This window comes from Parasteatoda tepidariorum, chromosome 3, assembly GCF_043381705.1.
Source record: "Parasteatoda tepidariorum isolate YZ-2023 chromosome 3, CAS_Ptep_4.0, whole genome shotgun sequence".
Taxonomy (NCBI): domain Eukaryota; kingdom Metazoa; phylum Arthropoda; class Arachnida; order Araneae; family Theridiidae; genus Parasteatoda; species Parasteatoda tepidariorum.
The window spans coordinates 18,629,640-18,654,765 of record NC_092206.1 but is presented as its reverse complement, the minus strand read 5'-3'; the positions used below and the strand labels follow the sequence as shown (position 1 = coordinate 18,654,765).

The 25,126-nt window shown below is 27.1% G+C and overlaps 1 protein-coding gene across 4 annotated transcripts in view; it reads right to left on the bottom strand.

Annotated features, from left to right (window-relative positions):
- The window catches only part of LOC107457370 (ral GTPase-activating protein subunit beta), a 44,488-nt gene extending 19,902 nt beyond the window's left edge, over positions 1 to 24,586 (bottom strand). For 2 of the 4 annotated variants that reach the window (XM_043045246.2, XM_071178388.1), the window contains exons 1-15: positions 24,303 to 24,586; positions 23,560 to 23,770; positions 19,984 to 20,182; positions 18,890 to 19,054; positions 17,641 to 17,871; positions 14,985 to 15,245; positions 13,666 to 13,812; positions 11,467 to 11,745; positions 10,510 to 10,754; positions 8,361 to 8,497; positions 7,224 to 7,327; positions 7,015 to 7,134; positions 5,129 to 5,245; positions 3,001 to 3,114; positions 1,185 to 1,325 (exon numbers count right to left, since the gene is read on the bottom strand). In XM_043045246.2, the coding sequence (XP_042901180.1) occupies positions 1,185 to 1,325; positions 3,001 to 3,114; positions 5,129 to 5,245; positions 7,015 to 7,134; positions 7,224 to 7,327; positions 8,361 to 8,497; positions 10,510 to 10,754; positions 11,467 to 11,745; positions 13,666 to 13,812; positions 14,985 to 15,245; positions 17,641 to 17,871; positions 18,890 to 19,054; positions 19,984 to 20,182; positions 23,560 to 23,763 (2,464 nt within the window). In that variant the 5' untranslated portion in view covers positions 23,764 to 23,770; positions 24,303 to 24,586. The remainder of the gene's footprint in view (positions 1 to 1,184; positions 1,326 to 3,000; positions 3,115 to 5,128; positions 5,246 to 7,014; positions 7,135 to 7,223; positions 7,328 to 8,360; positions 8,498 to 10,509; positions 10,755 to 11,466; positions 11,746 to 13,665; positions 13,813 to 14,984; positions 15,246 to 17,640; positions 17,872 to 18,889; positions 19,055 to 19,983; positions 20,183 to 23,559; positions 23,771 to 24,302) is intronic. The other 2 variants (XM_071178387.1, XM_043045284.2) reach the window with 2 other exon arrangements.
- Between the last annotated feature and the right edge of the window lie 540 nt (positions 24,587 to 25,126).

Sequence of the window (25,126 nt, the reverse complement as noted above, 5' to 3'; positions counted from 1 at the left end):
TTTTAATGCTGTTTGTATAGATTTGTTTTTAATCCTCTGACAATTTTTCCTACAAAAAAGACACTGTATCAAGAATTATGTAAAAAAAAGTCATTCTATATGTACGTTTTCAAAGTGCATGTTAAATATAATAGTGAAAAATTTTCTGACTTGAATGAAAATTTTTAAAATTAAAATCAACTTTAATTAATAATGTAAATCAATATAATTAATAATATATTGAATAAATAAAAATTAATGTAATTAATAATATATTTAATAATTAAAATGAAGCCGAAAAAAACCTCCACTGAATGATATAAACTGTTTAAAAGTTGAAATATTTAGACATTTGTGCTAATACATTTCAATAAAATAGATACATTGAAAACTAATGTTCAATAATTATATTTTATCATAAATGTCATGGTCTGAAGTGGTTTAATACTGGCAATTTTTTCTAACAATCCTTTAAAACTTAATTACACATTTTATATTTCTAGGAGATGTAAGCGCTGTAAAGTCTAAAAATATTAAAAAGATAATTGGTTTGCAAAAGCATAAATTAAATAAATAAACACATAAAGAGATAAATTTAAAAAAATAAAAAACAGACGATAAAATTAGAACACAAAAAGAAAGTTGTTGATTATTTTTAAGATTAGTTTTATTGTGGAATTTGAGTTTCCGTATATCCCGTTACGGGGTTTTCTAGTTGTTTATGATCTTTTCACTATCCCGTTACGGGTACTGTATATTTGTTACTGTTTGTGTTGTTTGTTAATAAAAGTTTTTTATAATAAAAAAAAACTGAATAGTTCTTGATATAGCTTATGATACGTTACATCGCATTTAAGAGCCCCAATGGCTAAGTGGGGAAAGGTACTGATCAGTCATTGTGACAGATTCGATCTTCAGTGTCCACCCAACTTCAAATTGATTGGTACCAGCCTTTCAGGATGATTGATGAGCAATGCTGACCACATTGCCACCATCATGCTATTGGTTATGGAATTATGATGCCTTAACTCCATCATCCTTTTAGCCTACATACGACTGTTGCATAAATGCTTTACTTTCTTGCAAGTGCATCCTCTACAGCCCCTTGTCAAACCTTTGAAACCATTAAGAGTAAGAAAAAAATGTACTAAAGACCTTTAGCACAACAAATAATATATACAATGTGTTTATAGCACAAAATATACCTGCTTGAGGGAGGTGAATTCTAGCCAATCCAGATAAAACTTCAAGAGCAGCAAGAGAAACATTGAGATCAGTCTTCCAAGAAGATATCAATCTGTGGCAGATGAGGTAGGTCGCACGAAGGAAAAGAGCATGAGTAGAATCTGGGATAAAAGAAAGGCACAAAATGTCAAACATGAGTACAAATCATCACTTTAAAATAATTTCTAAGAAAGAAAAAACAGGAAAAAGAAATTACAGAACCTCAATAATTAAAAATTAATTTTTATACAGGATAATTTTTTTCAATAAAATATTTATTTTAATATTTCTTATGTATAAAAAATTGTCTATATCAATTTGAGACTTAATGTAATTATGCTAAACATTCCTTTTAGATTATCAAAAGGTATAAAATAAATAAGGTTCATTTCAGCAGTTTTAATAAATAATGTAGTTCTTTCTTTTAACCCAAGAGTAAAAACAAATATTAAAAATTTAAAGTAAAATATATAATCGAATCAATATGCTTTTCAGTGCGTAAAAAATAAATGTAATGATTTTGAGTAAACTAAATGTGTCATTTGATGCAAGTTATAGTAAGAGGAACATGAAAACTTTAATTTATTACACTACATAACATTGAGAGCAAGCTTCATATTAGTTTTATTAGTATACAGTTAAAAACATGCAAAAACAAAACATTTAGTTTTATAATTATTAATGTAAGTTTAAATAAGACAATTAATGTAAAGGTGTGAATTAAGGATTCTGTATTTGAATTAGGGAATCCTTAATTCACACCTTTACTTCATCTAAAATTTATAAAAACTTCTATCACTTATTATACTAATCTTGACTGATTTAGTATTTTTTCTAAATAAGGCAGCTTTCGCCTAAATTCCGCTATAATATGAAAGGAAATTTCTTTATTTACACTCTCTAATTATTTGTGACAAAGACTATAAATGAAATGAGATTAATCTAATTACCTTGTATTTGTACTTAATCAGCTACCAATTAAAATGACTCGCAACACTGATACTGAAAATTGAAGCGCCATTAACAATAAATAAAAATAATAAATGTGAGTTGAAAAAAAGCGCTTTAAATAATAGAAGAAATTCTAAACTTAAATCCTGCTAGTATTTAGAAAAAAAAAATATTACAATGCATTTAATTTTTACATAATACTTTTCATCTTTTTTTCCAAATGGTTATGAGGATAAAGAACCTCCATGAAAACAATTTAGTATCAACTTTGTACTTATGAATAATATTAAAATTATGGAATTTTTCTGATACTATCTCTCATATCAAAGATAAAAAACTGTGCCCTTTTTCTGGAAATATTCTGAGTTTATTCCAATAAACATGATCATAATTTTTTTATAAAAGTAAACTTTTTTACAGCTTTTTTATAAAGGTAAATGTGTCAATATTTTGTTCAATTTTTAAAGAAAAACCCCAGCATCCACGCTTGATAGAATAGTTTAAATAATAAAAAAAAATTTAAATCAATAAAAATCGACAATATTATCATGTAAACCAATACACTATTTTTCAAAAATAAACATATATTTTATTTATTGTATTAACAAAGAATAATTGAAAACACAGAAACAGGCATGTTAAGACACACAGAGAAAATTAAAATATAAACAAAAACTACAGCAAAGCAATACATTCCCAAGAAGAGAAACTAAAAAGAAATGATAGTTAAAAATGAATGGATCCACCACCAAGGGTACCACCACCACAGGAAAAAAATAAGCACAAAAAGAAACAAATGTACCCAAAAGATATTTCTTTTCATACACATTTATGTTTTTATTTTACCATCAATAAGAAGAGGGAAATCAGCTCTTAATAGGTTGTCAAGGTCAGGACCCAAACTGCTACACTCAGATGAGCTTAGAGAATCGCAACTTTCAGCTACTTCTGTCTGTAGTTCTGGAGGAACCATTAGAAAATCCATCATTTGGAAATATTATAGGCTAAATTTATTTTACCAAGAATACAATATATAATCGAATTATGAGCACCAAGGACATTTGCGAGTTCACTTGGTTAATATTAATTTTCAATTTGCTAATTGATAAGGGAAATTTAAAAAAATTTTTGTGAGGCAACTAAAAAAAAAAAAACTAAAACTATTTAATTACACAAAAATTTTAAAGGTTTAAGCCTTTCAAGTTGTTTTATTAAAAGGATTTAAGATAATAATTCTTTCATCTAAAGATTAACAAAAAAAAAAAAACTGTTAATAAAATGTTTACTGTTGATGATAGATTTTAAATTATTGTAAAACTAAACATTAAGTATAAGAATTTTTATAAGTTTGCCATGAAAATAATTTTTTCTTAAATATTAAGTGGAGTAACATTTCATTCTTTATAATTAAAAACATAAATGAAATTTCATGTAAAAAGATATTTACTCATATTGGTAAAAAAAAATGCATTATTTAAAATCTTAGTCCATTAACAAAATATTTATGTGGCAAAAAATATATATATACACTCTGATGTCAATTATATTGCAACACTTCCAAGGCAGTCTAATAGTAAAACTGATCGATGAGATAAATGGTTATTTATATTAAAAAGCTATGATTTATATAACAACTGCAAAAGAAAACAAAGCTCTTATAAAAATAAATGTAACAAAACTTCCATTTTCCCAAATTTCACCAACACTACAGTCCTGATAAGGTAAATCACTTCTTAATGTTAATTTTTGAACTCATTTTTATTTGTTTTAATAAAGTTTAATTTGTAACAAGTGTTCTCATACAATTCCCCTGTGTTAATATATGTCCTACACTTAGCTTTTCATGCTGATGATTGACAAAATGTATTTCTTTACAATTAATAATTTCAGATTTCTCTTACTTCACTTTAAAAACAGATCATTAGTTGAATACTTGGACAATATAATTCCATAGCAGAATTTACAAAGTCAATGTGCAGCACAATCTTCATGAATTCAAATTTGTCTAATACAGCCAGAATCATTTATTTTATTTTTTTATTTTCTATTATTTTATAACCATCGTTGAACAGCCGACCCAATTTCATGGGTTTACGACTACAGCCAGAATCATTGTAAAAATTAGGCTTAATCTAACATGTGTCCAACAACATTATAAAAAATGTTATTCAGAAGTTGCTATTTTAATAAAATTTTTTGCACATTTTAAATGAATGGAATAATGAAATAATTGAAATTTAAAAATTGGGACGAATCCCCATCAAGTTTATAACGATTATATACGTTAATAAGCAACTGGGTGTAAAAATTTGTTTATTAATTTTTCCTTGTCTCTAAATTTTTTCTAGATTTAGGAGTTGAAAATGATATTTCTGTTTCTCCTCTCAATAATATTTTAGGCTTACTTAATAAATATAAGAAAAAAAATTTTCTTCCGATACTGTAATGTTTTTTTCTTTTTTTCAAAAAAAAAAAAAAAATCTGAGATGAAAATAATCTGCAGAACTTTCTGCCGTGCTGGAGGATTTCTGCTATCGGGATGATAAGTCATATTTGTAAATTATTTTGGATATCGCTTTTAAACAAAGACACAATGATATTTATGAAGGCAATAAGATAATTCCAGTCATTGTGCTGTTACCGAGTGGGAAATGTGGAAACTTCTAAAGTACTTATCTGAAAGCAATATTTAGTAACAGTTTAATATAAAAATAACAAAAAGTGCAGTTTAAAGTTATATTACTCGAAACACTTCAATTTAAAAAATTAAATAAATTTATTCAATTGTCCATTTATTAATAAGATATTTTCTGTGAATATCAATAATGTTTCACACTGAACGCCATGGTAACATGTTTCCTTAAAATATTTAGTGACATCAAGGCTAAACATTTTCCATAAAATAATTAGGCATTCAAAAAATAATTTTTTCACATGAGATTGACATTGATTATAATTGAACAGCATTACATACCAGATGACAGTAAACTATTAACAGAATCAACACTAGCATTGTCATTTGAAGGCGGTTGAGTTATTTGTTCATTATCTTCACAAGCTGCCGAATCTTGAATGAAAAACATAAGACCTCCTGCAAAAAAAAGATGTTCTGAGTATAATTTTTTGCATAACGATAAAATATAATTAATAACTTTTTCATCAGACATATAAACTAGAAAATAAAAAGACTAAAGTTTTAGACTAATGCGACCGAGTGAATAGTTAAAAATAGGCAAAACCGCTAGGTCTGGATACAGACTAGATACATTTTTTTAATATTTATTCAATACAAACATTATTCAAAATACATTTTTTACATCCAATTGTTAAAACATAAAAATATTTTATACTAAATATATATTTCTATAAAAATATTTTCACAGAACATTACATTTCTGAGTAAGTTTGGTTACATATTTTGTATGGCTATAGATCCAAATTTGGATCAAGACTCATTGCTGCTAAAGTAAATGATTTTTGATCAAAGAATCAATGAGCCTTGACCTAGATTATCATCAAAAAGATAGGATTGGGACAATCATAAAATAAATAACTATGTATGTATTGTAAATGATTTTGTTGAATCTATTATATAGATAAACATCACGATCATATAGATTTAAACTTAGGATACAACATAAGGCAAAGAAGAGATAGGTAAAGATTGATTTAAGCTACTCAGTGAAAAACTAAAATATTTAACCTACAAAAAAAAAAAAGATCAATATTATAAAAAATTAATTAGCAAAGTTAATTCAGACTAAAATAATGGTCAACATAATTACAGTTATTAATTTTATTAATTGACAAAAAAGTTTCTTAGTTATAAAGTTCACTCAAATTAGTAAACGCTTTTTTTTGCATGAGGTAATTATTCAAAATTCAAAACATATATAATTTAAACATAATATAAATTACGAATAGGCACTAGCAGTGTAAATTTATGGGGAAAAGGAAATATCAGATCTAATAAAAATAAATATCTGAATTCGTCGATGTTCCTCCTGGGAGAGAAACTCCAAAATGCCACCCTGTGGCTAGAGCTCCTCCATATATCACCAACAGCAAGTGAAAAACTATATGAATTAATCAAGGAAAAAAAACTTCTGTCTCCCCAACTTTTTTGACTGTGCTGTTAATGGTCTCTGCTTATCGGCTGCGGGTCCTTGGGTGAATCCAGCTCTGGATTCACTATACTGGTGTTATCTCATTAAATAGTATAACAGAAAGTGTTTATACAGGGTGGCCGCTAAGACGCGGAATAAAAATCTCCTAATTTTTCCAGATCGATTTTTATTGAACTCCCCTTAGTTTTGTAACACATGGCATAAATTTTATATTTAATTTTTCAGTTATATTTTAATCTCACTCAGAAAATATGTTACAAAACACTTACATTTGCTATTAGAGTTGAAAATAAAAAATTTTTAAAAATTTTTTATACTGAAAAGCAATTGTTTTGGAAGAAAATATTGGACTTTTCAGTACCTTAAATTAATTCTTTTCTTCATTTTAAGTATTTTAAATTTAATTTTTCAGTTATGCCTTATTCTTATACATAAAAAATATATATATAAAAAAACACTTATCGTTGCTAATAGAGTTGTACATTAAATTTTCTTTAAAAATAATAATTACGAAATAAATTTTTAAAAAAAATCTAACTTTCAAGTGACACAAATTTAATTAATTTCTTCTGAATTTAAGGGAATTTTAAATTAAATTTCCTGACATATCCCTGATTTTTTTCAGATTAATAAAATTCCCTGATTTTTTCCTACTCTGTTTTCTGTGGTCACACTGTTATAGATTAAAGATTATTAACCAAGATTAAGATTATTTAGAATAAAGATTATTTACCTAGAAGCATATGTGTATTCAGTGATTCAGTTTCAACCTGTAAAGCATTTATCAAAAGATTCACAAGACGAATCTTCAAAGATTGGAATGTTAGATTAGACTTCTCCGTAGATGTAAGAGCTATAAAATGTAACACAGAAAAAGGCAATTAAGTTGAAATTATTCATAAATCAAATATTTAAATAAATGTCTTTTAAATAATTGCTTACTCTTTATAGGCAAGTTGAAAAAATGTAAAGGCAAAGGAAGCATAGAAAGCAGTAAATGAATCGCTGAATGACGCAACTCAGCATGAGCAACTAATGGCCCAGGTCTGAAAAATTTAAGAACATTTATAGTAAAGATATAATATAACAAAAAGTAAACAACATGACTGATTGTAACAGGAAAATTTTTTAGATGCTTCATGATCAAAATTATTATTATATTAAGTAAACTTATTATAAAATCTTGCAAAATTTGAATATTTAAGAGTGATTCATCTAAAATTATATGCCATTTATGTAGCAACTTTTCTGAATAAAGCAGGTTTGTTTTTCAAAGGCAAAATTATCAAGGTTTGCACCTAGACAAATTCATATGGGATTTTCTAAAAAAATCTGAATAAAATTGTGTAACTATTACAAGGATAAATGATTTTTGGCATCGAAAAAAAAACTGTTCATCTTAAATGTTTTCATACCTTTTATACCTAAACCTTTTCCCTTGACATTCCACAGCATATGACAGTTTTTAAGAACAAAATAATTTGATTTGATTTTTGAACATAAATAGATTCTAAATCTAGTTTGAAATATAAATTTTTTCTCTTTAAAATAAAATGCCCACAGTTTAAATTTTTAACTTTTATTTTTTGGAATATCAAATTTAAAAAAAAAAAAAAACTCACTAAATTGAAATATTCTTAATTTACCGACATGCAGTTAGACTGATTTTAGAAACTTTTTGATTGGCTGAAGTGTCCCATTTCTTTACAGGACAATGTCAATGATAGATAACGAAGCCACCAGAAAGAAAGAGTGATAATTACAATTATAAAAATGATTTACAGTTGGTATTAAGCAAGCATTAAACAAAAATAATTTGAGTAACATACATATTTACGTCAATAAAACAGAGCAAAATAAAAGCAGGTGCCTTTTTGAATATACTGTACTAAACTAAAAAAGTACAGTGCAGTATGCTAAAAAACTCTATACTAAGTAAAAAAAAAACTAAGTAAATAGTAACTTGAAAAAACAAATCAAATGTAGTTATGCAAAAGCTTTAATTTAAAATTAATTTTTCTTGGTAATAAAACACAATCTATAAAAAAAAGAATGATAATAATAAAAAAAATGCACAACCTCATTTTTATTTCCCCAGGTAATACTAGCTCCAAAGCCTGAAGAAAATCAGGAAGAAGTATCATAACTCCATCTAAATCTTTTCTGAGCAAATCACTGGAATTCATTAGAATGCTAGATAACATTTGTCCCCTAGACTATAAAGAGAACAAAATAGTTAAAAAAGCTTAAAGTAAACCTTTGTTGACAATTGCTTTCCTGTGGATGTACAGTCTATGTAAAGAACTCACCTCACCATTTGTCTGAAGCAGTAGTGGTGACTATGATTACGAGGTTTAATTATTTCCAGTAGGGGTGTTACGTCAATATTTAAGACAGGTTTTGGATCGGCTTGGCTAGTGAAAGGGTTAGGGGAGGGAGAAGAAAATCTGCAAGTTCTTGTTTCTATGTCATTAAGCGGTCTTATACTTTGTGGCGAGGGGAGTTCTTTACATAGATAAACAATTGGCTTTTTCAATAGCATACAAAAAATTTTCACATTTTTAAAAATATAACTTTTTAAGAAACTATTTGACTGCTTTGGTCCAAATTTTGTATTTTGACGCTAAAAATTTTATATTTAAAAATGACGCAAAAATTCGAATTCCTTAAAATTTAAAATTTTTTCGACTATTATTGAATAAAATAAAAAAATAAATTATAACAGAAACCCTTATCCATTCAATAGCCTGAAGCACAAAACCCATAGCCCTAGGTAGATTCCTGGGAACACATGACATTATGAGGCTTTGCGTGGAAATATCTTTGAATAAATAAATTTTATAACCGCTTGCAAAAATTTCTTGATTTGCTTAAAAATTTCTCGAGATATAGCCAAATACACAAAAGTAAACTTAACATTACAGGCTTCAAACTTTCGATCACCCTCCTACCTAAACAACTGGGACCATATTAATCAGATTGCAGATAAACACCATGTTTTGAGTGTTAGAAATCCATATCCAACAAAAAAGATAAGTTTATTGTTAGAAAGTACTTTTTGTGTTTTATTACGTATTTTAAAATATTGTCTGCACTCATTAATTAATAAAGTTAGGTATTCAAACCATTAAAATTGAGTCTTAGTATAAGAAAAACTGTTAATAAGATCAAAAGTTATTTAGAGTGTTTACATTTTTATTTTGTATACTCTACAGTTAATTGTTTCGATTATAATAAACTTTTAAGCAACAAAACCATTAACACCTGCTTAAAATAAATTTGATACATCAGTTTTTGTATTGATGAGCAGATAGACAGGTTGGAAATCAAAAATAATTCAGTGACATAAATAATTCAGTGACATAAATAATTCAGTAACATAAATAATGGTCAACATTTTACAATACTAAGACTTAATAAAAAAATATAATTAGATATTATAGTCCAATGACATATAATTAGATGTCTAAATTTCTACAATATAACATACATCTTAAAGGTAAAAAAGGACTTATAAAGATTGAATTAAAAGTAGAGTTATTTTATCTGAAAGCCAACTCAAAATCTGTTTATTACATAAACCAGCAGAATGCTGCCAAAGTTAAGCAGGCATAACTTAGCTCTTATTAATGGTAACTGCACAGAAGAGTGATAAAATATAATATTATTTTGTTCCAATTTTAAGATTAATAAAAGAAATTAGCATTTATAGAATACATGTATCCATCGATAAAAATACATCAAAACATATTTTCTTTAAAGATAAATAAAAAAAAATTTCTTATTAGTCATATTTATTTATTAGTCATTGTGATATCAGAATTTATCACTTTGTTTATTATTTGTTATTAATTCAGAGATGGCAATGCAGTCATTGTTCGTTTGGGAATTATATTCTTCCTGAAAGGAGTCAGTTCTGTTTTGAACGGCAACAATTAATGCTGTTTGGCACGAGACTGTTTGTTTATGCCATTATTTTCTTTTTTAAATAAAAAGTTGTCTAGTTTCATTTCAGAGTTTTGGGAAAAAGTCTATAGCAATTGACCAACAGATACTACAGTCATTGTGGGACAATAAATTTAAAATATTTATTGAGTGATAAATATTTTTATGTCCTGTTACTTTAGAACTGATATATTGTTTTAAAGTTCAACTTTAATGAGATACTCATTTGGATTACATAATTTCATAAAATAAATTAACAAGAAAAAAAACATTTTATAATTACCAAGCCACCGGATAAGCCATACTGCAAGGCAGAATAAAATCTGGCTAAGTACACAGGCAAAATTTCCTCACCAGTTCTTTTAGCACAAAATATTCTACACAATGAACCAACAGCCTCTGCTTGCCCAGATTCAAAATTTTCCAAAGTAAGATTAGGCGGTATTTCAAAAGACTCTAACATGGGTGCAGTGCTTTGCCTGCTATCAAGAACAAGAGAACTTGGTCTACGTAAGCTAGCATCACTTTCTGGAAAAGCAAAAATGAGAGTGTATTGAGTAAAATGTTCTTTATACATACGCATGTTATACATTCAACATTTATCATTATAATTTCTCTTGTTCTAGCAATAATGTATACAGCATGAGGTCATTAGAGTGCTAATGAGCAAAAATTATATAAATATTAACATATAACTAATAAATGCTGAACTAATTTTGATTATAATGCTACACTTAAAAAAGAATTAGAAAAATTAACTGATCATAATGAAGCATAAGAAACATAACTTTTTTATTAAACTAACCATTCAATTGACCATTTTCATAAAATAACACAAGTCTCGAGAACTGCACAGTTTAAAACAAAATCTAGAAAATCAAATGTTCTTCAAAAATAAACTGTTCAAGGAGCAAACATTTAATATAGATAAAGAATAAAATTTTTCAAGGAAAAAAAGTATGATTCATACATTTATTATATTCTTTCAAAAGATGTTTACAAAGAATGCATTCTTTTAAACCAAATGAATTCAAATGCACATTGTGAAAATTTTAGTATGACAGTGAAATATTTTCTCTTGATTATCTTATATTGCAAAGTAATTTACTGTTAGTTTAATTAAAGAATTTCTGCTACTCAGTCTGGGGCTCTATCGAAACAATAAAAAGCATGTTTGTATATTACTGATGTAAATTCCAAAATATTTATTTAAATAGATAATGAAGAAGAAAACACTTACGATCAGAGCTGGTGGTGAACGCGGACATATCTGAACCAACTAAGGCAGCTTCAAATAACCAAGATCCATAGAGATGAAGAACTGAATTACATTTAGGCCTGGACGGAGAGAGGGGAGGTCGTAAAGGTGGAGCTGCAGTTGTTGTTGGTGTGGATAGCGGAGATTGCTGCGGAGTCTGTGACAATAGCTGTTGCTGAGATTGTGATATAAAAGATGATTGACTGCCAGATGTAGATTTTACCGATGTTAAATTTGAGATGAGGCTCGTTTTTTGAGCACCTAAAAGTAAAATAAAAACATCCAATGTTTGGAATTTAAATGAAACAATGAAATAGAAAAACAAATTAACAATTAAAAATTTTTTTTTGAAATAATGAAAAAAGTTCTAAAAATATTGGAAATAATTCCTTTATAGAAATTCCTGTTTTTAAGTAACATTATGAACTTTATCAGAATGTAAAAAAATATTCTAAAATATAAAGTAAGTACATTATAACACCAGTAGGTACATTATTTTTACATTTGGAGAGCTATTTCTGGTACAAGGATTCGAATCACTCAACAATATTAATAATAGCAGCAAGACACCAATCAGCAGTAATATTGAGTGCAATGCACTCACTGTGCCGCTGACTGGCTAAAATCTAATTTTGAGTACTTAGCACTCAATATTAGATTTTTTAGTCAAAATAAAAAAGAATTTTAACGACTTTTATTACAATTATTTAGCTACTTGAATTTTTGATTTTTAAAATGTCAGGTTTATTACCTTATCTGGCAAGACAAAGACATGACATGATTTACATGGTTTTACTTTTAAAAAAATTTAATCACCATACTATGAATAATATTAAAATATATAGGAAGCATCTTTGACTAGAATATGTAAAAATTGTAGAGAATTTCGAAATAGATGTGAGAATCTTCATAGTATCTGGCCAAAAGATTATAAACTTAAAAAAAATTAAAAGAATGGAACTCTATGTAAAAAATTTAAATAGCATAGAAATATTTTACAAAGTATTATATTCATTAAAAAATTTGTGATGAACTGCATGTATTTAATCATTTTTAAAATATAAATAGTCTCAAACAACAACAAAAAAATATTTGTTTTTAATTCTCAAATATAATTGATTTTTGAAAACAACTCAAACATGTTTTGGAAAACAATAAAAATTACTATACTAAAAATAACAGAGATTTAATTAGCTAGCATATTTCGAAAAGATGTTTATTAACAGTTAAAAGGTTAATTGAAGAAAACTAAAAAAAAATTTTGGAAAATATTTTATACTATTTCCTTTTTGTATAAAAAGCTACACACATTAAAAATAAACATGGCAACTAAATATAATAATTTTACGAGCTTTTCAAACATAAAAATTTTAGAAAACTATATATAAGGCCCTAATGTCTACATATATTTTGATATCACATGTCTACAAAATATATGATAAACTTTGAAAAAAATTCATTAATATAAATAAGCTGTTCTTATTTTTAAGAAGCTAGAACTAAAAATTGAAATAAAAATTAAAGCAGTAATAATTGGAAATTAATGAATAGTTACTAAAATATTTTAAAAAGATAATTGACCAACATATAACAATTTAAAATACTTCTTAGAAGCTAATGAAAATTAATTATTGTGTAAAAATTAAATCACTTTTACAGTGCAGAAATAATTCAAAACTGCACGTCTTTGTTCAGCGCCGCAACAAATAATAAAAAAAAGAACTGAAAAACTATCACATTTACTCTATTTCTAAAAGGAAAAAAAATAAGGCAATAATCAACACCTGACAATTTTAAATGTTTCTCAGAAGCTGATGAAAATTAATCATTGTGAAAAAATTAAATAACTTTCACAGAGTAGAACTTAATTAAAATCTGTGCATCTTTGTTTAGTGCAGTAACAAATAATTGAGTAGAACTCAAAAAGCTATCACATCAACTCTGTTTTCAAAGGAAAAAAATAGTGAAAAAAAAAATGTAGATAGTGCCAAGTAATAGCAACTGAAGATTTTCTTAAATAATAGCAACTAAATAAAGAAGCTGTGGGTTTTAAGTGATAAGATTTTTTTTTGTTCATTTATTTTTAGGTAGCATAAGAAATATTCTATTGACAAGATATAATAGGTGAGTATGATTTTTTTTAAAAAAAGATGCATTTTACATTTTAAGAAAAAATATTACTTTTAGTTGCAGAATCCTTTGGGGCATTTTTAGAAAATCCCCTCCGGTTATGGGGTGGAGTGCTTGAAGTGGATGAAACTGTATGAGAAGAATGAGAATAAGTTCTGGGAATGTGACTAGTTTCTTCAACATCAAGCTGAGCGATTCCTGAAAAGATATTTTACACTATGGATGCAATTAAGAAAAAAAAATACAAGGATATTTAATTATATTAAAACAAAAAATAGTTCTAATGAATTTTAATAATATTACAGACTAGATGATAAAATTACATAAACATTATTAATGTCTGACACTAAGGGAGCAGTACTTAATAGTGCTTACAAAAACAAGAAAAGCATATAACAACCATAAGTAACCGTTCAAACTAATTAATATTAAGAAAAAAAAATTTTTTTTAAAATTATAAAACATTTTTTTAAAAATTTATAAAACATTTCAGACTCACAACATAATTTATTGCATATTTTATTTAAATTTTAATAAACTGAGCAAAATATCCTTTTCAATAGATTTTTAGGAATTTTCTTATATATCTGGAAAATCTACATTAAAAATAACTATTACTGTATCCCTTTAATAAATGTAATGAATTTTTTTCAATACATAATAGAAGAATTTTTGACAAACCAAAATAATTTGAAAAATCCAATGGTCTACTAGAAGATTTAGTAGAGGTTGCAGATATGCATATAACTTAATTCTATTTATTTTAAAAATGTCATAATTAAAAATGGGGATCTGCTAGCTAAGAAAACAAAATTAATTAAATTACATTTAGTAATTTAATTAATGTAAAAACCTTTGCAAATTGTTTATTTATTTATTTTTTAAATTTTATGAAAACAGTCTTTTTCGTCTGTGCCAATTTTCATTGTTGGCATATTATCGAAGTACAATTTCATTTTGGTAGGTGTTATGAATTACGATTATTTATGTAAAAAGTAATTCTGTTTAAAAATGATTACTTACAAAAAAATTTATATCTAAAAAATATTATTTTAATATAATACTACTTTTGTAGGGAGTAGATTTGAAAAACTCAAACAGTTATTGTTCATGATGTGATATAGAAATACATAAATTTTCTTTTGTTTTTGAAAATTACAAAAAAAAAACATGTTTTTTTTAATTAATTTTTTTAATTTTTTCCACTAACTAAATCCATTTTTTGGTTGATTTCAAATGTTATTCATTAAAAATAAAAGCTAGTGTACTTAAGAGCTAAAATAAAAGTCATAAACTTTCTTCAATTAGAAATTAACTTCGTACATAATAATAAAGTGCCTGTTCAAAAAATTTGATTTTTAGAAATTTACCTAAAAATACATCCACAAGGTTGGATATTCCTTTCATAGCCTTATAAAATATTTGAGGAAGAACAGCAAGGCAAGGATGTTGGCAAGGATCAATTACCATTTCGCTGCTCAGAGCAAAATGGTAGAACTTTGGAGTTTGACTGATGACCTCTGGTCTACAGAGATCAACTGGATTACCCAAAGTGTGTAACATTCTATACCATGCTTGAGCGATACAGTCATTGCTCATATCAGCAGGAACTAGATGAGAATCATCATCACCTACATGGAAAAAACATAAATTTATATTACATAATGTGAATTTAAATGTGTACCTATTAGAGTGAGGTGTGCAAGTTTGTTTATGCAACAATGGTTTAGAGCAGTGTTCCGCAATCTTTTTATAACAGCGGACTTGTCAACGTTTGATAATTTTACCGCGGCCCGCTGAGGGGGGGAGGACATTGATTGCTTATATTTTAGATTATTCTGATTTATTAATTTTAATTTAATTGCATTTAAACATGTCTTCAAAATAAAATACAACTACACCAAAAAATAAATATATAGTGATTTTACATTTTAATTTACTAGAACATTTAATCAATGAGAACCCTGAGCTTGCTTCTTTGCAATGAGACGGCTCCATTTGGGGGTAATCGGAGACAATGATACATTACAAACCCTTTATTGGGGAACACTGGTTTAGAGCAGTGATTTCCTAAACTGTCTACTAGTTGTTTGTGGTGACATCTTCAGTATATCTCGTTAAATTGATTTCATACTAACTAGAAACATAAGTTTATAGGCAATATACTAAATATGAGAATATTTTTTAAAAAGGTTAGTAGTTTTTTTGATTGGCAGCTCACAGTAGGATCTAAAAACAGTAAAGTAACTCAGAAGTTTCACAAGTTTGATAACCATTGGTTAAGAGAATTATGAAGAATGAGTCACAAAGAACAAATATATTTAGTAACTCTCAAGAAAAGAACAAAAGACTAAAATTATAAAATTAGCAATAAAAAGTACAGGTTGAATGTAACTAATCTTGAAACAACCACTGAAGCACAAAGTAGGATGCCAGAAAGAATTAGTGGGATCATCATCAATCTGAGATTGATGCTTATTAAAAATTTCCAAAACTTGTAAATGATTAAGAGCCCAGAAAAAAAGAGCTCCTTGGATGGAAAAAAAATTGTCCTGAAAGAAACTGTTAAGTGAGGGCTTTTTAGTTTAGTTTCTGCTAGGTTTGAAATCTTTTCAGTCTGTGAGTTTTGATTATCCCAAGAACATTTTGAAAGTAAAATAGTTTCAAAACTAACTTAGTTAGTTTTTTCTTCTTCAAACTAATTTCTTTTCTAATTTTTTTTTACAAGTTCTATATTTTTCTTTTCTTTTTTGCAAATATTCTAATCATAAATAGCTTTCTTTTCCAATTTTATTTTTTTAAAATTAAAATAGTAAAGACTAGATAATTTAAAAAAAAAAAAAACGTTTTTTTTGTTGAAGTATTAAAGAACACAACAAAAATGTAAGCCAAATTAGGATTTAATTTTCAATAAAAATTAACAAAAATTATCTTGTTCGTATCAAAATTAGCATGATTTAAATTTGGATGTAGAACTTTTATGCTGATGACGACTATTTAAAGAGAAAATTGAACTTTGGTTGTTTCAAGATCTTTAGTGAAATTACTTAAATTCAAACACCAGAATAATAATAATAAAACATTTTTAATGTCATTTTCTTGCAAAATTTTAGATTACATATTATGCTATACCATGCTAGGTTTGAAACCAAATGATGTTAAAATAAGAGATTCCCTTCTTAAACAACAGCAAAACTTTATTATTTTGGCGTTATTGCATGGAATATTTTATCATTATTCATTTTTTAATGAAACACAAATTGTTGTAGCCCAAGAAACCCATTTCTTAAACCCTGTAGAGATATTATTTAAAGGCCTTCAATCTGCAAATTAAATTACATTTAAATAGCTAGAAAAGTTAAAAATTAATTAGTTTGAGACATTACATTATAACATCTTAATATCTAAAATAAATTTTTAAATATATGCAATCTTTAATAAAGTAAGTTACAATCCTTTCACATTTAAAAAAAAAATTACTTCCATCATCATCACTAAAACTTTTTCTTTAAGAGCCCATTTCACTCTCATAATGTACTCTCTATTGGACGAGAAAGTAATAAACTTTGCACATTTTCAGAAAAGGATTTAAGGAAAATTCTAATATGCAAATTTCATTGATGCAAAAATATTTTCAAGTTTTTTCCCTCGAAATTGCAGGTGTTTTTTTAGGTGCATATTTCAGTTTAGCAAAAATTATTATAAGTAGAATTATGACTTCTTGCAACTGTGTACTCATGCGTTTGCAGGCTTGTGCTTCTTTTTAAAAATTAATTCTGGAGTTATTAAATTTTTTATCATATAGTACTGTTTCATAAATTTTTTACCATACACAGGAGAAACTAATTGCAGTGAAATAATAAGTTTTGAAATCACACCATTTTAATATCAATTGATTGAAAAATTTTGGAATTAAATTTCAAACTAGTTAGAGAGTGCCCTAATACTTCTAAACTATTTTTTATTCTTAATTCTGAATAAGTTCACTATTTTTTTTCTGTGCTTGAATAATAAAATAACACTCACTTAGTTTTGTTGCCGGATAATTTGCAAACATAAATTGCAAAGAACGTGACGTAAGAGCTAGATTGACACGATTCCACTGATCTACTAAAGCTATCCGATGCCTCCAGCTGCAGGATAACTCACGGAATGTTTTCCACAATGATGGAGATGGAAATGAACGATGACATGCCAAAAGCCAGACTTCCATCAAAACACCAAGAATTCTTTCACAAAGATGGCTTCCTATGTCATCTTTAAACAAATTTTAGAATGAACAACACAAAATTATAAAGGGGTGACATTAATTAAATAAAATAAAAAAACCTTTTGAAATGCAATATATTTGGCTTCATTATTTTTTTATACATTTAATCAGTAGTAAAAATTTATATTCAATAAGTCAGGTTTTAAAAAAAAAGCTGTAACCAATTTATTTATTTTAAAGAAAATTATAAGGATTTTATAATAAGAAAATTATCATTAATTGCATTCTAATGTATACAGTAAAATCATGATGTAAAGAGTGTGGTATATTACATGGATCTATATCCCTAAAGTGATATCCTATTGGCAAATTATTGTTAAAAATATATAAATATGGTCATAACAAGTTAAAATAGTAAAACATTCATGATTACATCTAAAACAATTAGTAGAAAATATTTTTTTTCATTCTTTATTAATATAGATAATTTAAAATAGAATTTATGGATGACCGACAAACTCTAAATTTATCTTTTTACAATATGTTATAAAGTGTTTCATATGAGAATGTATTTCATTTAATAATAAAAGTTTAAAATTAAAAATAAATCTGTGATTTTAACATGTGATATTTATACAATCATTAGCTTGAAAAATTAACCTCATTTTAGAAAAATATTACTTTTTTTTGTATAAAATAAGATGCATACAAATCTACTTAGGGTTTGAAATAAATGAATTATCATAGAATCTATAATGAATGAATGAAACAAATCAAAGAATTTAGACATACCTTAGTATCAAACATAATTTTAAAACTGTTATTTTCAAAATCTGCCATATTTAAAAGAAAAGTTAAATTTTTTTCAATAAGAAATGTGAAAGTTTTAATGTGAAAGTTTTCCAATACTTAACAAAAAAATAAAAAAAGTCTTCATCACAATAAAATTGCTCATTGATAGTGAATCATTAACAAAAAAAATTATGGCTGCAATCTGTAATTAATTGATATAATGTATTTTATCTATTACATATATACAAAGCATATTAAAGTAGATATGCATACCAGGAACAGATGGAGGAGCTAGAAGAGTATCATTAATAGACAGTAGGAATAATAGAAGTGCATCCCATGTTTCCCTATCTATTACAGTTGATTCTTGTGCAACAGTTTCAATAGTTCTTAAAACTCTATGACACAATACTGCTTGTCTGTTTATGATATCAGCACCTATGAAATAAACAAGCATGGAATTTAGCAATAGGATTATTTTTAAAATAATTTGAAACAAAATATCATGAATTTGTATTAATTCATTTATATCTTTTTCAAATTTATGCAAGAAAAAGAATAACTACAAAATTTAAACAAATAGTAAGAAATACTAAATATAAAACTTCGACTAAAATGGGTAAATAAATCATAGAATATCATTATTCAAACCTCTTAAAGATAAAAAATAAGTTAAGGTGATTAGTATTTTTCTCCAATACTGAGTACAAATATCTTCACTCTTAATTACTATATTATTAAAAGAAATAACATAAATGAATGTAATAAATTAAATTAATTTATCTGAGTTTAGGTAAATAATAATCTTGAGTTAAGTAAATAAAAAGTGAATGAGATATATCCAACCATCTTGTTGACAGTAATATTTGAACTAAATGAGAAGACCAAATTGAATGGGTATTCAGCTAGTATATATATGTAAAAGATTTGGGACAACATAATTATAAGTTGGTTTTTTAAAGAGCAATTTTGATTTTAAAAAAATACTCCAAATTTCACGAAGGCAATAATATGCCCCAGTGCATTGTACTGAACTCTAGTGAAAATTCTGGAAATTTTCAGATTACTTATTTGGAAACATTTCTAGTGAACAATTTGATGTAAAAATGTCTCATTGGTAAAAAGTATTCGAAAATGATATGTTGTCTATAATCTCTTTGTATGAAAAAAACGAGAATTGCTTAAATAAGCAAAGGCAATATAATCATTTCCTTTCATGTGTTATTTATTAAGAAGAGCATATACAAGATGAACAATAGCTATCTGATATTTAGTGTAGCAGATATTGTTCATCATGTATATGCCTTTGTATATGCTATTGTTTACAAAGTACGATTCTGTTTATCAAAATTAAATGCAGTTCTTACTATTATCATTTCTGGGTAAAAATAAATTGTACAAATGGTTCAACATATTTCTAGTGTAGATGTTAGGATCTTCACATATGCACTTAGGAACACAGACTTTAGGTTTTGTTAGAGCAAGCATCCATTCACAGTAAACATTCACACAGTCTCGTATAGCTTCATGTTCAGACAGAGGCAAACCAAGGCCATAGCATATAACCTGCAAGAAGTAAAAAATGAGTAAAAATAAAGACATTAAAAATTTTAATAATATATTAAAGAGCACAATTAGTAATATTGAGCTTTTTCAAAATATTCGATGAGAAAATGAAAATTATTGTGATGAAACAAAAACACTCAAAGGATATAGCTTATATTTAATTTAGCTCTTATTAAGATGACAAAAAACTCACAGTACGCCACAGATTAGTTGTTGTGTCATCCTCTCTCTCTCTCTCTTTAAACGTAACAGTGTAGCAGTATAGTCAGATGCTTCAAGGATTTTGATGAGAGCGGTTGTAACTAGCCAATCTCCTTTGTTAACAATTTTGAATAAAGTTAAAAGAAAATTGTGAATTTGTTTACCAGCCTAATTATCCTTCTCCTGCTCCTTCGATTTGAATATTGGATATTTTTACAATCAATAATCTTACATTATTACATTTACATTTTAGTATTACATATACATCTAAATTTTTTTAATTATGAATGAAACAATTTTATTGTACAAAAAACTTGAGATTTGAAATGAAAGAGTACAGTAATCTAATGCATATATTTTACTATCATAAAGAATAGATTTCTCCCTTGTACTGCAAACTCTTGAAAACTAATTTTTTTACAATTTTATTTAAACAGGCACAATACTTTAAATATAAATGATAAATTTTAACTATTACATATATGTAAATAAAGAAGCAATACAATCCATTGTACTTGGGGATATTTTTATTTTTTACCTTCATGATTATAACTTAGAACTTCATATACTAATAGAAAAATATATGCTTAAAAATTTTCAAGATGAAAAGATTGCCATAGCAAACAATTTTGTGTTCATTCATAATAGAGGATCTCAACACTTGAACAGCAGAAACAAAAGGTGATTTTAGCCCCCAAACCTAAAATTCACACAAAAATATTCAGCTGTCCACTCAGAAAGGACGCACGAGAAACAAAATTTTCTCATACGATACAAGACAATTAAACAAGAGGTAGTTATTGTTTAAAAATTATCACAAATTTATTAAGATCTTTTATACTGTTTTTAATTATGTGAAATATTGATTACTATTGTTCCAAGTTTTTATTAAATCTACAACATTAAGCTTAATAAATTATTTCTTTAAATTAAAATATGTTGTGATTAATATATTGTGTAAAATATATTGTGTGTAAAAATAAAACCTTGTAATGGATAATAGGAAAATTTTCAATAAATTATATTAAAGAGCAAGGTAAAATAAATATGGAAGGGTCTTGCAATAAAGGTTTACACAGGCCTCATTATAGGTAAGACTAGCTCTTAAAAGTTTATTAAGTAACAAATAATAAAGAGAAAGACTTAGATTTAAACAAAATGATTTTTCAAATTCTGCTTTTCATATTCTAACTAGGGGAGTGTCGGGTACCCTTGCCCACTGTCAATTTCATATGTATAGAATATTTTTTCAAGTCAATGGGCTATCGGACATTAATTGCTATATTAAAAAATGATTATTTTCAAAGTTTCAAGTATTTATGCAGCTGGTAACATGGTAAACAATAGTTTTGAAAATATGTTGAATACAGTAGTCATGAAAATAAGAAAAATTGGTTGAATGTTTCGATTAAACTTCATTTTAATACTAAAAAAATAATTTTTTCTATACATACAGCATTAAAGTATGTAGTCTTAAGTTTAATTTGCACAAAGAAAGAAGTTTGTAAGTGAAAAATTGTTCGAGTAATTTCAAATTTACAAAAAAATTGGATTTTGGGTAGCCCCGCTCACATGAATGTCGGGTATCACCGCCCAATTTTATTTCGTCGTTAAATGCACGGTTGCAAAGATTATTATTTTATAGCCTCAAATTTTAATGTTATATTCATTTTTAACAACAACCTATTAATATACATTAATAATAATAAAAAGTATGACATTTGTTGTTATTAAATGATAGAATTCACTAAAAGTATATAAATATGTAATAAATAAAATAATTTTGTGATAAAAATGATAAATGAGGTTTATCTATAGTCAATACATTGGTCATTATCATTTACACCTGAAAAAACAGTCAAAAAACATAATTTTTGTAACTGGGCGGGGCTACCCGACACATTTTGAAAACAGCTGGAAAACATGGTTTTTTTAAATTTCTATTTTTTTAAGTTAAACCATTCTTTTTTTGGTTTATTCTTTTGGCATTATTTAATTAAATGATAAAATAATAGAAACATACAAAAATATTGATTATTACTCAATATTATACAGAAATATAAGCAATAATCCTTAAATGGGTGGGACTACCCGACTCTCCACTACATGCTTGAAATCTGCAAATTGCAGCTATGCTATTATTTCCAGTATGGATAAGTTGTGATGCCAGTAGTTGAGCGGTAGTTGCTCCCACGCCACAGGTCTGAGGTTCTATCCTAAAACAAAGCAAGGTTGACTGAGCCCTTCATCCTCTCAGTTGTTTCATAAAATGAGTACCAAGCATGCTTGGAGAATACTAAATACTAGAGGTTCTGGATTGGGCTGACCATTTAACAGGAACATCTGATCCTATTACACTCCAGAACCAAAGATCAAGGACAGTGAAAGGACACAGTAAACCTCAGCCCATTTTAGGCTACTGAGCTACTGAGTTTAGTAGAGTAGTAATCAATTTACAATGAAAATTTCAAAAACTGGGTGGGAAATATGGTAACTGAGATATATGGTAACAGAAAATTTGAGATTCAATAATGTTTTGCAATTATTTTAACAGAATGAAAGGAAAAATAATCAAAATGATTTTAGTGAACTACACGAAAGTTTTCAATAAATAGGATGAAATTTGTTGTCCTGGCCAGTTATGACATTTGCATAAAAGCACATAGAAAATTTAAGGAAATAAAACTATATAATAATTAAAAAAGATTGAAAAACAAAACAGGCATAATATAGTGCGGCTTTCAGGAGAACTCTTCCAAACACCCATCTCACGTCGTGGTGGGTACTATGGTTACGAGGAAAGGTCACTTCAAATAAGGGTGAATAGTTTTGTTTTAATCTCAGCGTAGATCATCATGAGTAAGCCAATTGACACCTTTTCTCCACCTCCCCATTAGAAATGTGCTCTTGCTTGTCACCATAGCAGCAGACAGCCCCAGACTTTCAGTCTGGAGGAGTTCTCCTCAAAGACATATTACATAATATACAAGAATTTACAATGATATAAGACTATTATGATTAGATAAAAGTATAAGTACTAAATCAATTAAGCAGTAAAACAAGACAATCGGTGTAAGATGATAAAGTAGTACATGTGAAAACTATTTACGAACACTAGTGAGGTAATTTTAAATGAATAAATGAAGAGAATTGTGAACAACTAAATAATTTCATACCTCCATACACCAATGAACTTGTTTATCAGAAACAAGTATGCTTGGATCACAAGCTGGAGTACTAATACCAAGATTACTGGCTAAAGGTTTAACTACAGCAATGACAACATCCCTTCCTGCATTTCCAGGCAAAGTATGCAAAACACTCCACTTATTATCTTCTGCATTTCGTGTGACTGGAACTGATATCCATTCAGAATACATAATGATACTGAAATTAATAATTTTAGATTTTAATATATTGAAATACTGAAAAATATATGAAAATTTTCTTATTAATGACTGCTCCTAAATAATCTTCTGGGCAGTAACATTTATAAATAACAAATAAAGAACCTAATTCAAAGGATCAACTCTTTTTTTTTTTTTAATTTTGCGAATTTCGAAACTCTTTGACATTTTGGCGATAGTAATTGGCAAGAGCGGGTATCGATACGGAAATTTCACCTACATTGAAATACAGAGAAAAAAGATATACAAATGACAATTTACTTTTTGCTTGTTTAACTAATAAAATCTGAAGAAACAACTATCTAATAGGGAACAAATACATAAAGTTTATCTATGTATTTTATCAATGAGTATAGGGATATAATCTATAGGCAAAGCTGACGAAATTTTATAAATTTTTTTCCTGTAGTACAAGTGTATTTTTTTGTATGAAAAAATAAAATAAAATAGAAAACATCACTGTATTTATTGAAAACATTCAATTAAAACAAAACCAGTAGAATGGTACAAACCATGTAATTACTGCACTTCAATAGAAATAAACTTTATAGTGTCATTACAAACAGTTTTAATTCTTTGTTTTAAAGGAATGAATTACATTTTCGTCCATTTAAGTAAAACCTTCTCTGAGTAAAACGTAAACAAACTACAATTGACACAACACCCTACGAAACACAATATTTTACTTTAAAAGATTAAACAATTGAAAAAACTTGCTAGATGTCAATAATGTATAAATGATCGTATTTTATTTAAATTTATGAACAAAAACTGAATAGACTGTGTGATCCTGTTCAACTGTTCAAACTTTTTAGCAGAATATTATTTTCGTCTTCTCCCTTTAGGATGTTGCCAACTACTAAATTAATAAAAATTTCACTTGTTTGAAAGGACCATTCTCGCTGTATACACTGTCGATCGTGGCGAGAAAAATGATATACTTGATTGGTGAGATTTTAGCAGAATTTTTTTTCTTCACAATTAAGTGAATTTTTTAACTAACTAGAATTGGCGATCGAAATGGGCTGCTGGTGGATTTATTCGCGATCGCAACGAACTATAGGGGGCGTTGTTGTATGAGACGCTTACCTGCGATTTCTATATGAACCGTCATTCAGTTACTCTGGAGACGTCGTTAATGTAGCGTGTACAGTCACTCGAAAAAATAGCTGAGCACCGTGACCCTTGCAAAATAAAATTGGAAACGCAAAACGACACAATAAATAGTCTCAAGCCTCGATTCTCACTGCTCTTTTGTCGTGACACCATGATTGGAAACGTTCTCACTGCCCTCTCGTGAAGCAGTCCATTGTGTATGTGAAATGGGTGACCCCCC